Genomic DNA, 20,028 nt, shown 5'->3' with positions numbered 1-20,028 from the left:
ACTAACCATAAGTCCAGTAGCTTTCACTGCGGTGGGCTTGGGTTCAAGCCCTGGTTGGGAAAGATCCCACAAGCCACACAGTGCAACCAAAAAAATTTGGCAAGTAAAACAAGACTCAACTAGACTCAACTATAAACCTGTTTCATTCACTTTATTATTCTTTATAAAATTATGTGGTGGCTACAGCTGGGGCCTGGGTCCTCTGCACGGAGACTCTGGTGTGGGTCTTCACAAGATGGTCAGTGAATTCCTAGAAAAACAAGACACTTTTAGTTGTGCAGCTAGACAGAGTACTCCCCTCTGCTCATCAACAGGGTGGGGGGCAGGCAGTACCTGATATGGAGACTTGGTGAACACCGTCTCTTTCCAGAGGTCAGGGGTGAGATAACTGTAGGTCTTGGAAATGGCATCAAAAGTGGCCTTGGCTGGAAAAGGGAAAACCAGAGAGGGTTGGTGAATTCACCTGAGGTGAACCCCCAGATGGAGGTGGAGGCTGTTGCGCTCCTAGGAACAAACAGGCCACTGGGGGCCAGTCTGTCATGCATTAGGAGGGCCTTCCTCTCTCTGAAAATACGCCAACCACATACAGAATGTGGTTAAGCGGAGCTGAGAGAAGCTGGAGTTGGCTTGCGGGCCACCTACCGAAGTTGCCCAGAGTGGCGGTGCAGCCCCTGGCAGAAGTGTAGCAGTCGTCGATGCCGGCCATCATCAGCAGCTTCTTGGGCACAGGGGCAGAGACGATGCCAGTGCCTCTGGGGGCAGGGATGAGGCGCACCAGCACAGAGCCACAGCGGCCAGTCACCTGGGGAAGGGTACAGACGTCAGGAGACAAGACAGGCGGGAGTCTGCACCACCGCAAGCCCTACTGTGCAGCAGCATCCAGCCTACCTTGCAAGGAACCGTGTGGGGCTTGCCGATCTTGTTCCCCCAGTAGCCTCTTCGCACTGGGACGATGGACAGCTTGGCCAGGATGATGGCCCCACGGATGGCAGTGGCTACTTCCTTAGAGCACTTCACACCCAGACCGACATGTCCATTGTAATCCCCGATGGCAACAAATGCCTGCAAAGAGACTGACGTGGGTGGTGGTCCCAGAGCCTCCACAGCATCAGTAACCGCCCACCACACAGGGTCTGTTGCGCCCCTCAAGGCAAGACTGGCCACCAGGAGGCCAATCTGAGATCCTGAGGAGATCTTTCTTCTCTCTCCCCTTTACGAAAGTCACACGTGTGACAACAAGTGCAACCATGCAGAGCTGAGAGAGTCTCGCGAAGACCCTTGGCAGAAACTGCCCAGGAAGGTATATAACTGGGGTACCTTGAACCTAGTCCGCTGGCCAGCACGGGTCTGCTTTTGCACAGGCATAATCTTCAAAACCTCATCCTTGAGGGATGCTCCCAGGAAAAAGTCAATAATCTCAGACTCCTGTAAGAAATAAACTCATTATAAAAAATAAGTTAATAAACATCTAAGGGAGTGCCTTAAGTGTTAGTTGCTCAGTCGTGTTGGAGTTTTTGGGACCTCATGGACGGTAGACCGCCAGACTCCTGCTCATAGTTTTCCAAGAAATAATGGGTAGCTGTTCCCTTCTCCAGGAAATCTTCCCAACAAAGAGATCGAACTCGGGTCTCCTGTATTGAAAGCATTTTCTTTACCGTCTAGGCCACCAGGGAAGCCCAGGGAAAGTGGAGTCTAGAACCTCTCAAAGTTTGGCCAACGACAAGAGTTCCCTCGACTGCAGGCCACGGCCCCATCCAGGATGAGGACACGTGTTTACCTTGATGGGAAGAGAGAAAAGGTAGATCTCCTCCAGGGACTTGATCTTCATGTCCTTGACCAGACGGCCCAGCTTGGTAACAGGAAGCCACTACGAGAGAAAAAGGCGCAGGTGACCAGGGCCTCCTCCCCGGCGCCGCCCAAGGTCCGCCTCACGCGCACAGTTCAGACCTACCTCCTTGTCCTCGGCCTTGCCTCCGCGAGCTCCGCGACCTCTGCCCCGGCCCCGACCCCGGCCGCGACCCCGGCCCCGGACGCCACTACCGAAGCCTCCGCGGAAGCCACCGCGGCCTCCCATTCCAGGGCCCCCGGGGGCTCCAGGCCCTCCCGCAGCACCGGCGTCATCCGCCATTTGCTAAAAAGAGAAACAAGAACCAGCCGGTGAGCGAAGTCCTGGCGTTTACAGCCGCCTCGGGCGCCCAGGCCGGGCTCCACAACGGAGCGCGGGCGCAGCATCCCGGGCCCCGTCAGATGGCGGCCCAGGCCCGCCTGCGGCAGCCACACACAAAACCACTCACGTGTTTTCACGAAGAAGAGAGAGACTGCGCGCGACGCTGTCTTTATAAGGCACCAAGGGTCGCGATATCTCAGTTGCCCCGCCCCAATGGCGCTGCGCCAAGAGTATATAAAAGAGCCTGTGATTGGCTGTGCGGGGCCCCGCCCCCGCCGAGCTCTGCGCGCGCATGCGTGTCTGCGGCCCCCGAACTTGCGCGACCGATATAAGGGCTCGCGCCGGCGCCACCTAGCTTTTTCCGGCTGCAGGTAGGTTTGTTCTTGTGGTCCCGCTGGTCTCCTGCTGTTCACGAAGCTCTTGGGGCGGGCGGGGCGGTGGTTTGGGAGATCGGCGTTGGTTGAAAATCACCTTCGGCTTTGACCATGGCCGCAGGTGAGATTCGGCGCCCAGAGCCACCGGGGGCCTTAGCTCACTGCCCGCTTCTCCGTGTGGGGACGTGAAACCCAGGCCCCGACACGCGCCGCCGCTCCGGGCTCAGTTGCGGCCTCTCGCGTGTTTCGAACTCTGGTATCTGACCTCGTCTTCTACCCGCAGGACAGCTGGATGCTCAGAACCTGAGGCCAACGCCGCCAAGACCGTGGGGTAGGGGTGGGGGCTCTCTTTTCACCGTTCAATAAAGGTGTTGATTTAATTCATCCGTGTGTGTGTGTGTTCTTGGTCCTTCCATTATCAGCCTGCAAAACGCATCTGTTGCTGCTGGGACTGAGGTGCGCTGTGGAGGAGATAACCTTTGTGGGACATCTCTCTTCCAGCCATCTCGGCTCTGCTTTGAATGCCACTCAAGGATAGAACGCGGTCTTGAAGGTTGGCAGGCGACTCCAAAGGTCCCACCCTCCAAAATCTAGGATTTGATGAACTCTACAGTCTGGTTTTCTTGATGGCTCAGATGGTAAAGAATCCACCTGCAATGCAGGATACCCGGCTTCGATCTCTGGATCAGGAGGATCCCCTGGAGAAGGAAATGTCTACCCACTCCAGTATTCTTGACTGGAGAATTCCATGGACAGGAGCCTGGCAGGCTACAGTCAACAGGGTCTCAAAAGAGTTGGACACAGCTGAGCGATTTAAGCGTGGGCAAACACCCAGTGGCATGAAAACCAGTTCTCTTCTGTGCCTGCTATATGGGAATATGCTAGTTTCCAAAGTTGGAATTGGTTTACCCATCCATGCCTTTCCTCATAGGCATACCCAGGTGGTTAGAGCAGGCTCTGGGAGGCTCTCCACATGCTAGGCTGCTGCTTTGGTACCACAGAAATCAGGTCCTCATTCCTGGTCTGTACCCTGGAAATAACTGTGGGTCTGATCCCAAGAGGCCTGGTGATGGGTCAGTGTGTCTGAAGCCCCCAGAGCTCTTGGGGACCTAGTCACCTGGGTGAGGTTACCATGTGAGGAAGGAGAAACAAACCCTGCACTCGTACTGGAGACTCAGCTTTGAGGAAGTCACCCCTGGAAGCTTGGTTCCAGCCTTAGTGCTGTTTGAAGGTCAGCTGTTAGCCACCCTGAAGTCAGGGGTTCCATAGACCTGTCCTGGGTATGAGCTGCCCTACCCCTAAGGCTCTTGAGGCAAGAGCAGAGCCAGGTGGTACCCTGAGCCAGGGCTGTGATTGGCCTAAGCTGGACAATGCCCCTGTGATGTCGGCCTACTTCTGCTATGAAATGGCGACTCCTGAGCCCTGGCTTCAGTGGAGCTGCTGTCCAGACACAGATCATGGTGAGCTCTTAGATTTGTGCCTAATTTCAGAGACTTGCCCAAGCTGGACCCCACTCCTCACTGAGATGATCTGCACCACGGGGTACAGGGCCCCAGATGGGACAAGGAAACCTTTCAGAGACCGCTGGCCCAGGTCTAACTTCAGGCCAAGGCCAGCTTCTACAGCTGGGTTTGGTAGAAATGGGGGATCTTGGCCCTCACTGCTCCCCCCTCAAACTGGGTGCTGACCCAACCCTCCATTGGCGGTTCTCATGTGGCCCACCTCCCACCCAAAGCTTCCTGGAGTCCCTTTCTGGACATGTGGAGTGGGGAATCAGATCCTGGTCCCAGCCAGGCTCTGATGCAGGCCTGGCCTTTGCAGAGTGGCGGGTATGATCTCAACCTCTTCACCAGCCCTCCTGATTGCAACTTCCTGTGTTCTGTCTGCCATGGAGTTCTCAAGAGGCCGGTGAGGTTGCCGTGCAGCCACATCTTCTGCAAGAAATGTATCCTCCGGTGGCTAGCCAGGTGCTTCTGGGCACCCAAGAGGCTGGGGGCCAGGGGCAGGGCTGGGGGGCCATTCCTAGGAACCGGAACAGAGAGGAAGGTCAGCCAAGCACTGGGTCATGGTGGCCATTAGGTTCAGCTGCCAAATCTCCTAGGACGCTAATACATGAGTCTGGGCCCCTGTGGAATCTTCACCCCAGCCTCAGAGCTGAGTGCTCCCTATAAAGCCCTTTTATGCCTCTTCCAGCTAGAGAGAAGGGCCGCCAGGGGAGGCATGTTGCTGCCACCTCCACGCCCAACAATCACCCCCACTCATGTCTCCTAGACAAAAGACCTGTCCATGCTGCAGGAAAGAGGTGAGGCGGAGAAAGATGGTCCATGTTAATAAACTCCAGAAGATCATTGGCCGCTTGGAAGTCAAGGTAACTCAGAACACCCTCTCCCCCTACCCTACCCTCCTCCCCTCTGCAGCGGTCGGGGCAAAGCCAGCAGAGGGGTTGAAAAGAACCCCATTCTCAGAACTGAGGGTTTCTATTCCAACACACTGCTCCCCTTAGGGTTATCAGACCTGGCTGAATGTGAGTCACTTCTCTACAACATACCTGATGTGTGGTTTTGGGCAAGTTACCTAACCTTTCTGAGCTCCAAGAGCCCCAGCTGTAAAATGGGGATTATAAAGGATGGAGAGCCTGCTGTGGTGCCATTGCTCTCCAGCCTCACAGTGTTATAGATAGGGAAATTGAGACTACAAAAAAAAAAAAACCAAAAACCTTGGCTGGGGAGTGCCGTTTTGGTCTAGTGGTTAGGATTTGGCACTTTCACTGCCATCAGTTCAGTTCAGTTCAGTCGCTCAGTCATGCTCGACTCTTTGCAACCCCATGGACTGCAGCACACCAGGCCTCCCTGTCCATTACCAACTCCCAGAATTTACTCAAACTCATGTCCATCAAGTCGGTGATGCCATGCAACCATCTCATCCTCTGTCGTCCCCTTCTCCTCCTGCCTTCAATCTTTCCCAGCATCAGGGTCTTTTCACATGAGTCAGTTCTTCGCATCAGGTGGCCAAAGTACTGGAGTTTCAACTTCAGCATCAGTCCTTCCAATGAATATTCAGGACTGATTTCCTTTAGGATGGACTGGTTGGATCTCCTTGCAGTCCAAGGGACTCTCAAGAGTTTTCTCCAACACCACAGTTGAAAAGCATCAGTTCTTCGGCACTCAGCTTTCTTTATAGTCCAACTCTCACATCCATACATGATTATTGGAAAAACCATAGTATTGATCAGACAGACTTTTGCTGGCAAAGTAATGTCTCTGCTTTTTAATACGCTGTCTAGGTTGGTCATAGCTTTTCTTTCAAGGAGCAAGCATCTTTTAATTTCATGGCTGTAGTCACCATCTGCAGTGATTTTGGAGCTCAAGAAAATAAAGTCTCTCACTGTTACCACTGTTTCCCCATCTATTTGCCATGATGTGATGGGACCGAATGCCATGATCTTAGTTTTCTGAATGTTGAGTTTTAAGCCAACTTTTTCACTCTCCTCTTTCACTTTCATTAAGAGGCTCTTCACTTTCTGCCATAAGGGTGGTGTCATCTGCATATCTGAGGTTATTGATATTTCCCCTGGCAATCTTGACTCCAGCTTGTGCTTCATCCAGCCTGGCATTTTGCATGATATAAGTTAAATAAGCAGGGTGACAATATACAGCCTTGACGTACTCCTTTCCCGATTTGGAACCAGTCTGTTGTTCCATGTCCAGTTCTAACTGTTGTTTATTGACCTGCATACAGATTTCTCAGGAGGCAGCTTAAGGTAGTATGGTATTCCCATCTCTTGAAGAATTTTCCACAGTTTGTTGTGATCCACACAGTCAAAGGCTTTGGTGTAGTCAATAAAGCAGATGTTTTTCTGGAACTCTCTTGCTTTTTCGATGACCCAATGGATGTTGGCAATTTGATCTCTGGTTCCTCTGCCTTTCTAAATCCAGCTTGAACGTCTGGAAGTTCACAGTTCACATACTATTAAGGCCTAGCTTGGAGAATTTTGAGCATTACTTTACTAGCATGTGAGATGAGTACAATTGTGCTGTAGTTTGAACATTCTTTGGCATTGCCTTTCTTTGGGATTGGAATGAAAACTGACTTTTTCCAGTCCTGTGGCCACTGCTGAGTTTTCCAAATTTGCTGCCATATTGAGTACAGCACTTTAACAGCATCATCTTTTAGGATTTGAAATAGCTCAACTGGAATTCCATCATTTCCACTAGCTTTGTTCATAGTGATGCTTCCTAAGGTCCCACTTGACTTCGCATTCCAGGATGTCTGACTCTTGGGGAGTGATCACACCATCGTGGCTATCTTACAAATAGCTGAGAAAAGAAAAGAAGCTAAAGGCAAAGGAGAAAAGGAAAGATATACCCATTTGAATGCAGAGTTCCAAAGAATAGCAAGGAGAGATAAGAAAGCCTTCCTCAGTGATCAATGCAAAGATATAGAGGAAAATAATAGAATGGGAAAGACTAGCAATCTCTTCAAGAAAATTAGAGATACCAAGGGAACATCTCATGCAAAGATGGGCTCAATAAAGGACAGAAATGGTATGGACCTAACAGAAGCAGAAGATATTAAGAAGAGATCGCAAGAATACAAAGAACTATACACAAAAGATCTTCACAACCCAGATAACCACGATGGTGTGATCATTCACGGCTATATCCTGGGTTCAACTCCAAGAAAAAAAAGAAGAAAAAAAAAAAGCCTGGCATACATACAACCCACTAGACCAAGCCAACCATGTAACTCCCTGTACTCTAAACCTCCTGTCCCCACTCCTCTGAGATCTAGACTTTTCCTACCTTCAAGCATTTGCTACAGTCTCTCCTCCACATCATTGGTAGCCTAAAAGCTTGGGAGGCTGCCAGTTCAGTGTTTCCTGGTCAGTGGAACGTCATGGATGGGGGATACTTGGGGGTGGCTGGAGATGCCCCCGACCTGGTTTGGCTCACACGATGCTCTCCTCCACCCCCAGTGCAGGAACGCTGAAGCTGGCTGCCAGGTGACGTGCCCCCTGGCCCATCGCAAGGGACACCAGGACTCATGCCCCTTTGAGCTGATGGTATGCCCCAATGAAGGCTGCATGTTACGGGTGCCTCGTGGGGCCCTGGCTGAGCACAGGCAGAACTGCCAGCACGGTGCCCATCAGCGCTGCTCCCTGGGCTGCGGGGCCACCCTGGGCCCAACCGAGCGCGCAAACCACAACTGCTACCAGGAGCTGCGAGAGGCCTGGTGCCAGCGCCAGCAGCGCAGCCGGACCCTGGTGCTCTGCCTGCTGCAGCACATGCGCAAAATGCACCGGACCACCAGCCTCATCCGCAGGCAGCTGGCGGACTTCCTGGAGGAAGATGACCCCCTGCTCATGGGTGCCCTGCAAGAGGAGGCTGAGGCCACCCCAGAAGGCAGCATTGGGGTTGAGGTGTGGGGGCCCCAGGGCCAAGCTACCTTGTAAATAGAGGGTAAATAAACTGCAGAGCCCAGGCCTGGCCGCCTTGCCTTACTACCGCTGTGCTTGCTGACCTCACTCCGCCCCCTCCAGGAACTATTCCTCTCAGGGGAAAGAGGCACCTTAGCTTTTCCCCTGGACCTCTCCAAGTTCTTTCCCACCAGTTCCTCACACTGACTTTTCCTCTTGGCGCTCTGGCTTATTTTTTCTCACTCGATTGTCTCCTCTGCAGAGGTTTTCCCTGATCATCATTTCCCAGTCCTCCTTCCCAGTTGCTGCTGCCGCTGCTAAGTCGCTTCAGTCGTGTCCGACTCTGTGCGACCCCACAGACGGCAGCCCACCAGGCTCCCCCGTCCCTGGGATTCTCCAGGCAAGAATACTGGAGTGGGTTGCCATTTCCTTCTCCAACGCATGAAAGTGAAAAGTGAAAGTGAAGTTGCTCAGTTGAGTCCGACCTTCCCAGTTACCTTCTTCCAATCTGCTTCCTGGCTTCACAGCCAGTAGCACAAACAGCTCAAACCCCTGAAGTCAAAGTACAAGCCAACTGCTCACAGTGATTCCCGAGGATCCCTCGTTATCTTGTTTCTACCCTATATTCTCCTTCCTGCTCACTCCCTGCAGCCACACCGGCTTCTGTTTTTCCTAAATGCCAGGCCTCTGCACTGGCTGTTCCTCAGCCTGAAGCATTGTCCCCCAGATAACCAGAGGGCTCCCTGATTCACCAACCTCGGGCTTTGCTTGTGGTTCACCTTTACAAGGAAGCCTCCTCCATCACCCAGTTTAAAGTTGCGCTCCCTGCACTCCACTCCATCCTAACCCTGCTACATTCTTTCCAGATCACTAACCACTTAAGATTATTCCAGGCCCTTCCTCTGCCCAGCCCTCGCCTCACTAGCATGGTAGCTTCTCTGGTGTCTCCCAAGTGCCTAGAACAGAGAATGTGCTCAATCAATATTCAAACGGCTCCGAAATCGCCCGATTTACTAGCAGGAGAAGGGGACGACAGAGGATGAGACAGTTGGATGGCATCATCGACTCGATGGACATGAGTTTCAGCAAGCTCCTGGAGTTGGTGATGGACAGGGAAGCAGTCCATGGGGTCGCAAAGAGTCGGACACGACAGAGCGACTGAACTGAAGTAGTTTACCCGCGGTATTTCTCATACCATACGCTAAGGTGGAGCCCGGTTCAGGGCTCTGCTAACCCACCGCTCTTAACCCAAACCCCAGAATGCCAGCCAAGGGGGCAGGAGTCTTGGGATTACTTCAATAACCAGTTCCTACGAATACCTTCTCAAATTTCCATTTAAAAGACAGACGGCTGGCGATCCCAGCACCCTGCCGGTCTACGCCTCCCGCCCCAGCTGCTCCCACTTTACTCTACGCCCCACCTTCCAGGCCGGAAGCGCCTCTGCCATTTTCCGCTTCCTGACGCCGCGCCGCTGCCCACAGCAAAGATGTCGCCGAGGTCGCAGCGCCCGTTACGTCACAGTAGTAGCGGGCAGTGACGCCATCTCTGCGAGCCCACGGTGCGGAATGGCACCCGGGTCTCCCTCACGCGGTGGCACCGGCGACATGGCTGAGGTGGCTACCGGAGTTGGCCGCTTCAAGTCCAGGTAAGCTGGGGCGCTGGAGCTGGGGGCGCCGCCGAGGGAAGGAGCCGAGTTCGCAGCCGGTGTAGCGAAGGCGCCAGCGTGGGTCCCACACGCATCGGTTTGGGGAGGGGTGAGGTACTAACGAGGCTGGGTCCTAACAGGCGGGCGGCGGCGTCACGGCTGCGGCATCAGGTGGCAGAGCCGGCACTGACAGCGCTCATCTCTCGGAGGGCAGGCCCTGGAGCCCGGCCGGGTGCTGCTAGCTTCCGCGACCTAAAGTTGAAGCAGGTTCGGGGGGCTAGGTTAAGAGATCCCAAAGCGGGAGGAAAGGTCGAGGCCGGTCCTGGACGGTGGGAATCCTCACCGCCCAGAGGACGGCAGAAGAGCCACCTTTGGGGCAGGCGGCTTGGAGAGCTTTCACATGCCGTCCCTCTTCTCCAAGGACCAGGAAGAGAGGTCAGATGAGCTAGACCTCCGTGGCCAGGAGGCTCTGAACCCCGGGCTTATGCAATCCCCAAATTTATGTTGAACGTCTAAGTGCTCGGTTCCCGGGTCCAGACAGACTCAGCCTAACACGTAGGAGCAGAGTCTGATGGGGTTAACCTACCAAGCAGATCATTTCCATCAGTGGCTGCGACAAGCACTAGCAAGGGGAAGCCCTGATGCCAAGACTGCCTCTGTTGGATGGTCGAGCGGGTTCAGGGGGCCTCCAGTTTCCTCCTGGCCATCAGGCTTCCTTTAAGTGTGGAGTTAGCCAGGCACCTTGGAAATTCAGAGCGGCCCAGGGTGGGAATAGGGAACAGCCTGTGTGAACTACAAAGGATCAGCAGAGGCCCCTCATGGCAGATTCTTGGGAACATGTAAGGAGAAGAGAGGGTTTCAAGGCAGGGGACAACACAAACAAGAGTTGTGTTCTAAAACGCCTCTCTGGGAACAAGCTTTGAGAGAGTGGTAGGTACCTGGTGAAGAGGCTGTAACAGCAGCTCCCCAGAGAGGAGAGTGCTGTGGCCTGGACCAGCAAGGAAGTAGCCGAGAGGGAAGGGTGAGGACAATCTGCCTGGAGAGTAGGGTGGAGGGAGGAACTGGGGTTGGGGAGGGGCAGGCTGGAGTTGGACCTCAAGGATAAGGATGTTGAAGAGGATATTGCTCTGGGCTGGTATCCAGGCCTGGCCTCCCATGGCCAGCAGAGGGCGCCCAAGACCTGGCTTGCTGGGCACCCAGGAGTCTCTGGCAAGATTTGGACTGCCTTTGCTTCCCTGGGCCCATGTGGATCCCTGACCCACTCAGGGTCCCAAATCTTCTGTAACAAGGGGACACTAACGCCCATCTCCCAATATGGCTGAGAAGGGTAAAGAAGGTAACAGACGAGCTCATCACCCCACCACACGCGCATGCGTGCGCACACGCACACACACACACACACACACACACACCCCAGAAGCCCTGCCCTCTCACAAGCTCCTCAAGGGCAGGGCCCTAGTGGGTTGACCTCCGGGAGAGCACCTAGCACAGGGCTGGGCACTGGGGACCACGGGGTGGTGGTTCACTCTCTCGCCCTGTCTCCCCTCCAGCTATGCTGTCGAGCGCAAGATTGAGCCTTTCTACAAGGGTGGGAAGGTGCAGGTACTGGTCCTGGGGTGGGGCGGGTGCGGGGGAGGGTTGTCAGGGTGATCAGGCAGCCTGGGGCTACAGGGTGTTCCATTGGCTGAGACCCCTTTGTCCCCAGCTGGACCAGACTGGACAGCACCTCTTCTGTGTCTGTGGCACCAGAGTCAACATCTTGGATGTGGCCTCAGGGGCTGTGCTGCGGAGCCTGGAGCAGGTGAGGGCAGGGAGGGTCGGGGCGAGGTGCCGGTGTGGATGGCAGCCTGTTCTCATGGCGCCCTGCGCATCCACTCTCCCCTAGGAGGACCAGGAGGACATCACTGCCTTTGACCTCAGCCCCGACGACAAGGTGTGTGGGATCAGGACAGGAGGCGGGCTCCGGTACCTCCCACCCAGACTGAGTGGATGAGGATGGCACGCACACCTGTGTCCCAGCTGAACTGCGTCCTCCCCTAGGTGCTGGTGACAGCCAGCCGGGCCCTGCTGCTGGCTCAGTGGGCCTGGCAAGAGGGCAGCGTCACCCGTCTGTGGAAAGCAATACACACAGCCCCTGTGGCCAGCATGGCCTTCGACCCCACCTCCACACTGCTAGCCACAGGTAGGACCCCGGCTGGGTTGGGGGCGGTGAGCCAGGCAGGGATCTTTGGGCACACAGCTCCCCCCACCTAAGATCCACTCCCACAGGCGGCTGTGATGGGGCCGTGCGTGTCTGGGACGTCGTGCGGTACTATGGGACACACCACTTTCGGGGCTCGCCGGGTGTTGTGCAGTGAGTCAGGGTGGCGGAGGGCGGGGGCATGGGGCGTCATGGCCAGGGCGCCACAGCTCACAGCCCCGCCCCGCCTGCCCGCAGCCTGGTGGCCTTCCACCCAGACCCCGCTCGCCTGCTGCTCTTCTCCTCGGCCGCAGACACCAGCGTCCGCGTGTGGTCGCTGCAGGAGCGGTCGTGCCTGGCCGTGCTGACTGCCCACTACAGCGCCATCACTTCTCTGACCTTCAGCGCCGACGGCCACACCATGCTCAGGTCAGAGCCCAGCCCCCCCGGCCTTGGCAGGAAAGGGAGGGCCACAGCCGAGGCCCAGACACTGAGGCGGGTGTCCCCCCAGCTCGGGCCGGGACAAGATCTGCGTCGTCTGGGACCTGCAGAGCCTCCAGGCCACAAGGACCGTGCCAGTGTTTGAGGTGGGGGCGCCAGGGCCAGTGAGGGGCATGGAGCGGGAGCGGCGGCGGGGCTGGAGGCTCCACCCCTGACCCGCTTGTCCTCAGAGCGTGGAGGCTGCGGTACTGCTGCCAGAGGAGCCGGCACCGGAGCTGGGTGTGAAGTCCACGGGTCTGCACTTCCTGACGGCTGGCGACCAAGGTGTGTGGGGCTGGGCCCAGGCAGGAGGGGTTGGGGGCCGGTGGACCCAGCGTCCCAGCGGCCTTGTCCCCTCACAGGCGCGCTGCGCGTGTGGGAGGCGGCCTCTGGGCGGTGTGTCCACGCACAGCAGCGGCTGCCGGGCCCCGGGCAGGAGCTGACCCACTGCGCCCTGGCCCACGCCGCCGGCCTGCTCCTCAGCGTCACTGCCGACCACAACCTGCTCCTCTATGATGCTCGCTCCCTGCGGCTGCGGAAACAGGTGCGTGCGCTGCCCCTGCTCGCCCCGGCCGGGGCTGCCAGCCCCGCCCACCCAGCCCGCCCCGTGTCCCTCCCGCCCCACAGTTCGCCGGCTACAGCGAGGAGGTGCTGGATGTCCGGTTCCTCGGGCCTGAGGACTCCCACATCGTTGTGGCCTCTAACAGCCCCTGCCTGAAGGTGTTTGATCTGCAGACCTTAGCCTGCCAGATTCTCCATGGCCACACAGGTGAGGGCGCCAACCAGGCTCTAGGCCCTCACCTGGATGGAGTGCCTGGCCTGGCCTCGGCTGACTTCTATCCACGGCCACTCCACTTTCTTCCAGACATCGTCCTGGCCCTAGACGTGTTCCGGAAGGGGCGGCTCTTTGCTAGCTGTGCCAAGGTGAGGCACCACAGAAGCTGGGGGGCAGGGACTGGTGGGGAAGCCCCACCCAGCCTCCCCTCACCCTTCGCGTCCCCAGGATCAGAGCATCCGCATCTGGAGGATGAACAAGGCCGGTGAGGTGGCTTGTGTGGCTCAGGGCTCTGGGCACACACACAGCGTGGGCACCATCTGCTGCTCCAGGTAGTGGTCAGGGCCGGGGGTGTCGCAGAGGCAGAGGTGGCTCTCTCCTTGCTCTCCGAGTCTCCAGCCCAGGGGTGTGGAACAGAGGCCCGGGCCAGGGCACCCCAAGGGGCTGCGGTTCCTTAGAAGTAGCCTTGAGGCTGATGGGTAAAAGGACATTGAGTGATGCCTGGCGGGGGGGTTCCATTGTTGGACTGAGTCACCAGGGGTGGCCGGGGTGGGGGTCACATAGCAGTTCTGGTCGAGAGGCAGGCTTTCCGATCTGGCCTGAGGTCTGGCAGGCCTGAGCTGTGGGGCTCTGCCAGCAGGGCTGGCCAGGGCTCAGCAGGTGTCCTCCCCTCCCCTAAATCCGGCCGCAGGCTGAAAGAGACCTTCCTGGTGACGGGCAGCCAGGACTGCACCGTGAAGCTCTGGCCCCTTCCTGAAGCCCTGCTGTCGAAGGGCACAGGCCCTGAGGGTGGCCCGGTCCTCCTGCAGGCCCAGGCCACGCAGCGCTGCCACGACAAGGTGACCGCACGCAGCGCCCGGGTGGGATCTTGGCCAGGCCCTTGCCAGGACGGGGGTCTGAGCAGCTGCCTGCTCTCACCACCAGGACATCAACAGTGTGGTTGTCGCTCCCAACGACAAGCTGCTAGCCACGGGCTCACAGGACTGCACGGCCAAACTCTGGGCCCTGCCACAGTGCCAGCTGCTGGGCGTCTTCTCAGGCCACCGGCGCGGCCTCTGGTGTGTCCAGTTCTCGCCCATGGACCAGGTGCTGGCCACAGCCTCAGCCGATGGCACCGTCAAGCTCTGGGCCCTGCAGGACTTCAGCTGCCTCAAAGTGAGCCGCCCCTGGCCCAGGCCTGGCACCCCTCCACCCCTGACCCGTTCCCCCACCCCACGCCTCACCCTGCCTCCACCCTGCCCACAGACTTTTGAGGGGCACGATGCTTCTGTGCTGAAGGTGGCCTTTGTAAGCCGTGGCACGCAGCTGCTATCCAGGTGAGTGAGGGGTGGGCAGGGTTGGGGTGCGCTGGGCAGGCCCCAGGCTGAACCCCTCCCCATCCCCACCCCAGCGGTTCTGATGGGCTCCTGAAGCTCTGGACCATCAAGAACAACGAGTGCGTGCGGACACTGGATGCCCACGAGGACAAGGTCTGGGGGCTGCACTGTAGCCAGCTGGATGACCGCGCCCTCACCGGTGCCAGCGACTCCTGCGTCGTCCTTTGGAAGGTGTGTGGGCCAAGGAGGACATCGCAGTGGGCAGGGCAGCGTGGGGGCCAGTCTGACCCCAGTGTGACCCTGGTCTGACCCTAGGACGTGACCGAGGCAGAGCAGGCTGAGGAGCAGGCCAAGAGAGAGGAGCAAGTGGTCAAGTAAGTGGGGTCTTCTGGCCCCCCCAGCTTGGAGTCGGGGCGCTGTTCCCTCCTTTCTGGAGCGTGGGGGCCCCGCAGCTCGGAGCAGCCACCCTGCTCGCCCCCGGCGGGGGTCAGCCCCGGCCAGGTCCCCCAGGGGCCTTGTGCCCTCTCCCCTCCTTGCCCACCAGGCAGCAAGAGCTCAACAACCTGCTCCACGAGAAGCGGTACCTGCAGGCGCTGGGCCTGGCCATCTCCCTGGACCGGCCCCACACCGTGCTGACCGTCATCCAGGGTCGGTGTTGCCTCGGGCTGCACAGGGTCGGAGGGTCTCAGGGCCTGTGCTGCCCCTTCCCCAGGGCTCAACCTCCCCTCACCCCACAGCCATCCGAAGGGACCCGGAGTCCTGCGAGGAGCTGGAGACCATGGTGCTCCGCCTGCGGCGTGACCAGAAAGGTCTGGGGCGGGCCGGCCGGGCAGATGGGGCCACGTGAGGCGGGGCTGGGGCAGGCCTGACTGTGCCTGTCACCCACAGAGGCCTTGCTGCGCTTCTGCACCACGTGGAACACCAACTCGCGGCACTGCCATGAGGCCCAGGCTGTGCTGGGTGCGCTACTGCAGCATGAGGCCCCAGGCGAGCTGCTGGCCTACAGCGGCCTGCGGACCGCGCTGGAGGGCCTGCTGCCCTACACCGGTGAGTGGGCTGACCCGGGGCGGGCAGGGCCGTCAGCCAGACTCGCCAGCCCTGACAGCCTGTGGTCCTACCCCAGAGCGGCACTTCCAGCGGCTCAGCCGGATGCTGCAGGCGGCCACCTTCCTGGACTTCCTGTGGCACAACATGAAGCTGCCCACCCTCCCCGCGGCCCCCACGGCCCTCTGAAACACACAGAAACACGAACTCTCCTGTCTCGGCTCCCTGTATCCGTCTTCATTTCATCTCACCCCTTGGTCCTGGGCCACAGCCTGAGGGTGGGCCCACCAGCTAGCCCAGGACCCCCAGACCTGCCCCTCAGCACAGACACGGCGTGGTCAGTCAGGAGAGCTTTACTCAGGGTCTGGAGTGCACAGCACAGCCCTCCACGATAGGCCACGCTCTCTCAGGGGGCAGCTCCCGCCGCAGGGCCTCATGGGTGATGGTGCAGCAGCGGCTCTGAATGGTGCTCAGAGGCGGCCGGGCAGGCACAGGAGGCGGAAGCATCGCGGCCTGGGGGGACCTGGGGGGGCCATGGGCCTTGTCCTCCCCACCCTCCGCACCGTCAGCCCCGCGGTGGAGCCACGGCCCGCTGAGGAGGGTGCCCAGCCCATTACGCTGCAGCATCGCAGCTGGGAGAAGACCCGTGCGGCCTCGGAACCTGTAGGACACAGGGTTTGGTTGGCTCTGGGCCCTGCTCCCTGCCCCCCACCAGACCGGCTGCCGGAGCCCCAGCCCACACACCTGCACAGCCACCAGCCTCGGTCAGAGGCTTCCAGCACACGCACGTGAGCCCCTGCGGGCACGGACAGCTCATCTGCCTGGCTGCTCTCATAGGCGCGGACAGCACAGAATTGCGGCCCTGGGGGTAGACGCTGGGTGGTCAGCACCCCTGCCGAGTCACCCCCTCGGGGCACCCCTCTGGGTCTCTCAATACCAGAGACTGCTCTGGGATGGAGCACATGCTGCAGGGCCACTGTCACCCCGTGGCCTCCCTCCCCTGCTCGCGCTGGACACTGCCCCGTGATAGCGAGGGTATGGGGGGAGGGTCAGTCTCACCACTCATCCCCAGGGGCTGTCCCCCATCCTGTCTCCGCTGTGGGGTCGCCGCCTCCAGGTAGGGAGCAGGAAACCACGCCGTCTGCTGGTCCTCGTTCGCCACCAGCCACCAGCCTGTGCCCGAGAGGGGGGCAGGCAGGGGGCTTCAGTTCCTGCAGCCTGCTGGGATCCCAGGGGCAGCAGGGTGTGTCCCTCTGATTCCCACCGGCCCACCTGAGGGGTGTCGTAGCAGCACATCCAGGGCTTCCTGGGCCTGAGCGCGGAAGGGCTGGCCCCGCGTGTCCTGGGTGCTGAAGGGCTGCAGGCAGCGCAGGCTCTGAGCCTCCAGGGTGCAGATGGCAGGGCTGCCTGAGGGGCCTGGCGGGGTCTCTTGCGGGGCAGGCAGGATCACCAGGCTGGTGAGGGCCCAGGGTGCAGGGGAGAGGTGTCAGGTGTCTCCCACAGGCCCGTCCAGCCTCCAAGCCTCCCTGCTTGTGGGCCCTTCCCCACCACGCCTCCCCCGTCCTCAGTGCAGGCACCTGCCGGGTGGCAGCATAGGCTCCAAGTCCGGAGGTTGTGGCGCAAAGAAGCCAGTGAACACTGGGCTGTGGGACACACGCTCCCCAGCCGCCAGCAGCGCCCTCAAGTAGGTCTCCAGCAGCTGCAGGCGGGCCAGGCCTCGGCTGGTGCAGCGTCGGTGCACCAGCCAGGGTGCGTCGGCTGCGGGAGGGACGGGGCAGCTGTGGGAGCCCCACCCGGGCTCCTCACGTCCCACCCTCCTGGGATCCCTGCTGGCCTGACCTGGGAGCTTGGGGAGAACGCGATCAGATCTCCGCAGCAGGCCCGCCTCCACCGGGAAGGTCTCCTTGAGGGTCTTCTGACAGCGAGAAGAGGCATCATTGGTCTCCGAGGGCCCACTAGGTTCCCCTGGGAGGGCAGGCAGGGGTCCCTTGGCCAAAAGCCCGAGTGGGCACGAGGGCAGGCCTGGGGGGGGGGTCTCTGGTGGGTCAGGCTGCTGGGGGAAGTCAGGTGACTGAGGCTTGCTCACGTGGAGTTTCCTGAAGTCCTCCCAGCTTCTGCGTACAAAGCTGTCGCTGTCATCCGACCAGCACACAGAGAAGGCGAACATCTGCTGGGGGAAGGTCGGGGGCGTCTTGAAGGCACTGGGCCAGGAGCTCCCCCCCTCCTCCTCAGGCTGGCAGGGATCCCACGGGATCCTACCTGGAGCCTCTCTGTCTGCACCAGCGCTGCCCCGCTCACACACACCGGGTGCCGGGCTCCCACCATCCTGGTGGCCTCCCCAGATCTCTGTGACGGGCTTCTGGAGTCTGCTAGGCGTGACCCCAGGTCCCACTCCCTCCCTGCCCATGTGGGGAGGAAGGGAGGCCTTGGGCACCCAGAAGGCTGGAATTCCCCAGCAGTGCCCCAGTCCTGGCTGCACTCCCCTGCCCTTGACTGGAGCCTTTGCCACTTCCTTGCCACGCCCCTCACCTGGGAAGGCAGTGGCACAGGGCTTCCCAGGTAGGAGGGGAAGCAGTGATGGTGGAGGCCCTCCTGGCAGAGCGTGAGCCTGGGGGGAGGAGAGGAAGGAAGGGCCATCAGAGCACCGCCAGGCGGCCCCTCCCAGCTCGCCATGCCCTGCTTGTGCCCAGGCTGGGCAGAGCTGCCTGCCAGCCGGCCCGGCCCAGTGTGCCCCTGGCTCTGTCCCTGAGCTGACTGCAGTCGTCACCAGGAAAGTGTTAAAGGCTCTAAGTGCTTTGTTTGGCTTAATCCTCACATTGGAGGAAAGGTCTCTTAATGTCTCCAAATGGCAGAGGAGGAAATTTGTGTTAAATGGATATTGTCAGCGTTTCTTCATCTGCTGGGAAGAGGCAGACCTCACAGGTTCACCCCATAGGTCCCACTGTGGTGGAAGGGCTTGCAGCAGGATGAAGAGGGTCCCTCTCTAGTCACTGGCATTGGGAATGGTGAGGTGGAATTGGGGATGGCTAGGACTGTTCTGAGAATCACCTCTGAATTCATGATTTATCACAGTGTGCTGCAGACACAGCTTCTGAGATCAGGAGTGACCTTCCCCCTACTAACTGGAGTGGTGAAGAATCCCCAGACAGATGGTACGCCCAGGGGCCCACATCTCGGGACCACTGCTTTATAGGGGAAACGAGAGCCCATCCAAACCTGGCGCACAGGGGTTCTTCCTTCCCCCACCCACAGCTCTGAGAGCCGGGAGGGGCAGCCAGCCTGGCGGCGCTCTTGAAGGCCGTTCCTTCTCCTCCTCCCTCGGTCACACTCTCGCAGGAGGGCCTCAGTCCCAGCCCCTCCACCCAAGCCCTTGAGGGAGCGAGGGGTCAGGAAGCCACCCAGCCTGACAAAAGGCCTTTGTGCATCTGTCCAGCCAGAGGCTCTCTCTGAAGCCTTTAAACCTCCCCTGGTCTTGGCCCAGGCAATGAACACCTGTGGACACAGGCCTAATTTTTACAAAGTGCCTTCAGTCCAGCTGTCACACTCTTGCCAATCTCAGTGGGGGCTGCTGGCCTGGTAGGGTACAGGATGGGATGGCTCCTGCTCCCTTGGAAGACAGAGAAGAGAAGTTGGAGAAGGGCCAGTCTGCTCACAGCCAGGGATCTAGAAGGATGCTGCAGCCCCTCCCTACACTGCTGACAGCCCCATATTCCCTACCCCCAGCAACCGAGATCCTCTCCACGCTCTCTCCACATCCCCTCCCTCACCACTCACCTGGACCACTACAACAGCTCCATGCTCCCCCCCAAAGCCTGTGCTCCTCACTTGCTGCTATGAAATCCACTCTCCAGAGGAATCTATGCAAAACTGAAATGGGATCGGGCCAGGGTACCCTGCTCCAAACTTAGCAGCACCGTCCTAGGGTCCTCAGCATATATCCCGAGCTCCCGGGTCAGTCGATGGTGTCCTCAGTGGGCCCCTGGCCGCCTCTGGACCTCTCCTTGCACCACCCTTCCCAGGTCCTGTCCCACACTGGCCTTTCTGCCCATGTGGGAAGTCAAGCTCCTCCCTCCTGTGTTGGCTCTGACTACCCTCCTCAGCTGATTCCTCATTCTTCAGGCCTCTCTGCCTAAGGGTCAACTCCTCAAGGAGGCCTCCTAGATTTAACACACCCTGTTCATAGCCTCCATCACAGCTTGTACCTAAACACTTATTAGTGTGACTCTTGTGGCGGCCGTCACCAGGTCGTCCGTCACCTCGGAGCGCGCGCCGCCCAGCAGGAAGAAGAGGCTCCCGTTGCTCTTAGTGTGGCTGAGGTGGTCAGGGAGGAACGAATCTTGCTCCTCGCCCTGTCCAGAGCCTAGAGCAGTGCTAAGGACAGATTAGGCACTACACAGGTATTTGCAGAATGAATTAATGTACATATTAATGTACATATGGAATTAATGTACATATGGAAGCAGTGGTATCCCTGAGGCCATGCCCACCTGGGTTTAACCCCTTCAGGTAGGCTGTGGGACTGGGCAGGGGGGAGAGGGACTGCTCGGTGCTCCCCAGAGAGGAAACGCACCTCCTCCTTTGCAGGCACGACCCTCCCAGCCTAGGCGGGCGCCCGTTGCCATGGCGCTGGTC

The 20,028-nt window shown here is 58.9% G+C and overlaps 4 protein-coding genes and 3 non-coding genes across 32 annotated transcripts; 3 read left to right on the top strand and 4 right to left on the bottom strand.

The window, feature by feature from the left end:
• Positions 1–132: 132 nt before the first annotated feature.
• Positions 133–9,445, bottom strand: RPS2 (ribosomal protein S2). 3 transcript variants are annotated; one of them, XM_081555540.1, is made up of 10 exons: positions 9,277–9,445; positions 4,384–4,563; positions 2,295–3,192; positions 1,952–2,131; positions 1,778–1,867; positions 1,318–1,425; positions 889–1,062; positions 643–802; positions 334–425; positions 133–250 (listed from the first exon to the last, which is right to left on the bottom strand). In XM_081555540.1, exons 4-10 carry the CDS (start codon positions 2,126–2,128, stop codon positions 170–172), a joined length of 882 nt encoding a protein of 293 aa, XP_081411666.1. In that variant the 5' UTR covers positions 2,129–2,131; positions 2,295–3,192; positions 4,384–4,563; positions 9,277–9,445; the 3' UTR covers positions 133–169. The 3 variants fall into 3 exon arrangements, with proteins under 3 accessions (XP_081411666.1, XP_081411667.1, XP_081411665.1); XM_081555541.1 differs by lacking the exons at positions 2,295–3,192; positions 4,384–4,563; XM_081555539.1 differs by lacking the exons at positions 2,295–3,192; positions 4,384–4,563 and having other exon boundaries at positions 9,378–9,445.
• Positions 492–616, bottom strand: LOC145533599 (small nucleolar RNA SNORA64/SNORA10 family). The gene has a single exon (XR_014074186.1). It is a non-coding gene; the product is annotated as a small nucleolar RNA SNORA64/SNORA10 family (small nucleolar RNA).
• LOC145533598 (small nucleolar RNA SNORA64/SNORA10 family) lies at positions 1,132–1,265 on the bottom strand. Its single transcript, XR_014074185.1, has one exon. It is a non-coding gene; the product is annotated as a small nucleolar RNA SNORA64/SNORA10 family (small nucleolar RNA).
• LOC145533626 (small nucleolar RNA ACA64) lies at positions 2,623–2,749 on the top strand. The gene has a single exon (XR_014074213.1). It is a non-coding gene; the product is annotated as a small nucleolar RNA ACA64 (small nucleolar RNA).
• RNF151 (ring finger protein 151) lies at positions 3,928–7,997 on the top strand. Its single transcript, XM_081555543.1, is given in 5 exon segments — positions 3,928–4,001; positions 4,363–4,508; positions 4,813–4,909; positions 7,517–7,962; positions 7,964–7,997. Coding segments are annotated over 5 exon segments (783 nt in total). The 5' UTR covers positions 3,928–3,941.
• Positions 9,446–9,506: 61 nt separating the features above from the next.
• TBL3 (transducin beta like 3) lies at positions 9,507–15,618 on the top strand. 3 transcript variants are annotated; one of them, XM_081555507.1, is made up of 22 exons: positions 9,507–9,602; positions 11,153–11,204; positions 11,308–11,403; positions 11,488–11,535; positions 11,643–11,784; positions 11,871–11,955; positions 12,040–12,210; positions 12,293–12,368; positions 12,453–12,546; positions 12,624–12,805; positions 12,889–13,030; positions 13,127–13,185; positions 13,265–13,368; positions 13,728–13,875; positions 13,961–14,191; positions 14,282–14,352; positions 14,427–14,583; positions 14,668–14,726; positions 14,897–15,000; positions 15,090–15,161; positions 15,241–15,399; positions 15,476–15,618. In XM_081555507.1, exons 1-22 carry the CDS (start codon positions 9,523–9,525, stop codon positions 15,583–15,585), a joined length of 2,442 nt encoding a protein of 813 aa, XP_081411633.1. In that variant the 5' UTR covers positions 9,507–9,522; the 3' UTR covers positions 15,586–15,618. The 3 variants fall into 3 exon arrangements, with proteins under 3 accessions (XP_081411633.1, XP_081411634.1, XP_081411635.1); XM_081555508.1 differs by lacking the exon at positions 11,153–11,204; XM_081555509.1 differs by lacking the exon at positions 11,488–11,535 and having other exon boundaries at positions 11,308–11,429; positions 11,622–11,784.
• Positions 15,619–15,733: 115 nt separating this feature from the next.
• NOXO1 (NADPH oxidase organizer 1) lies at positions 15,734–19,998 on the bottom strand. 22 transcript variants are annotated; one of them, XM_081555524.1, is made up of 12 exons: positions 19,967–19,998; positions 19,599–19,767; positions 19,171–19,263; positions 17,926–18,004; positions 17,656–17,795; positions 17,483–17,563; positions 17,236–17,308; positions 16,974–17,154; positions 16,669–16,850; positions 16,456–16,569; positions 16,141–16,258; positions 15,734–16,057 (listed from the first exon to the last, which is right to left on the bottom strand). In XM_081555524.1, exons 5-12 carry the CDS (start codon positions 17,719–17,721, stop codon positions 15,754–15,756), a joined length of 1,119 nt encoding a protein of 372 aa, XP_081411650.1. In that variant the 5' UTR covers positions 17,722–17,795; positions 17,926–18,004; positions 19,171–19,263; positions 19,599–19,767; positions 19,967–19,998; the 3' UTR covers positions 15,734–15,753. The 22 variants fall into 22 exon arrangements, with proteins under 22 accessions (XP_081411650.1, XP_081411639.1, XP_081411645.1 ...); XM_081555513.1 differs by having other exon boundaries at positions 17,236–17,311; positions 17,483–17,566; positions 19,599–19,756; XM_081555519.1 differs by lacking the exon at positions 19,171–19,263 and having other exon boundaries at positions 17,236–17,311.
• Positions 19,999–20,028: the final 30 nt, after the last annotated feature.

This window comes from Giraffa tippelskirchi, chromosome 13 (genome assembly GCF_054371585.1).
Source record: "Giraffa tippelskirchi isolate mGirTip1 chromosome 13, T2T-mGirTip1v1.2.pri, whole genome shotgun sequence".
Lineage (NCBI taxonomy): Eukaryota > Metazoa > Chordata > Mammalia > Artiodactyla > Giraffidae > Giraffa > Giraffa tippelskirchi.
Note: the sequence above shows the minus strand (reverse complement) of the source record. Positions and strands in the feature narration are given on the sequence as shown.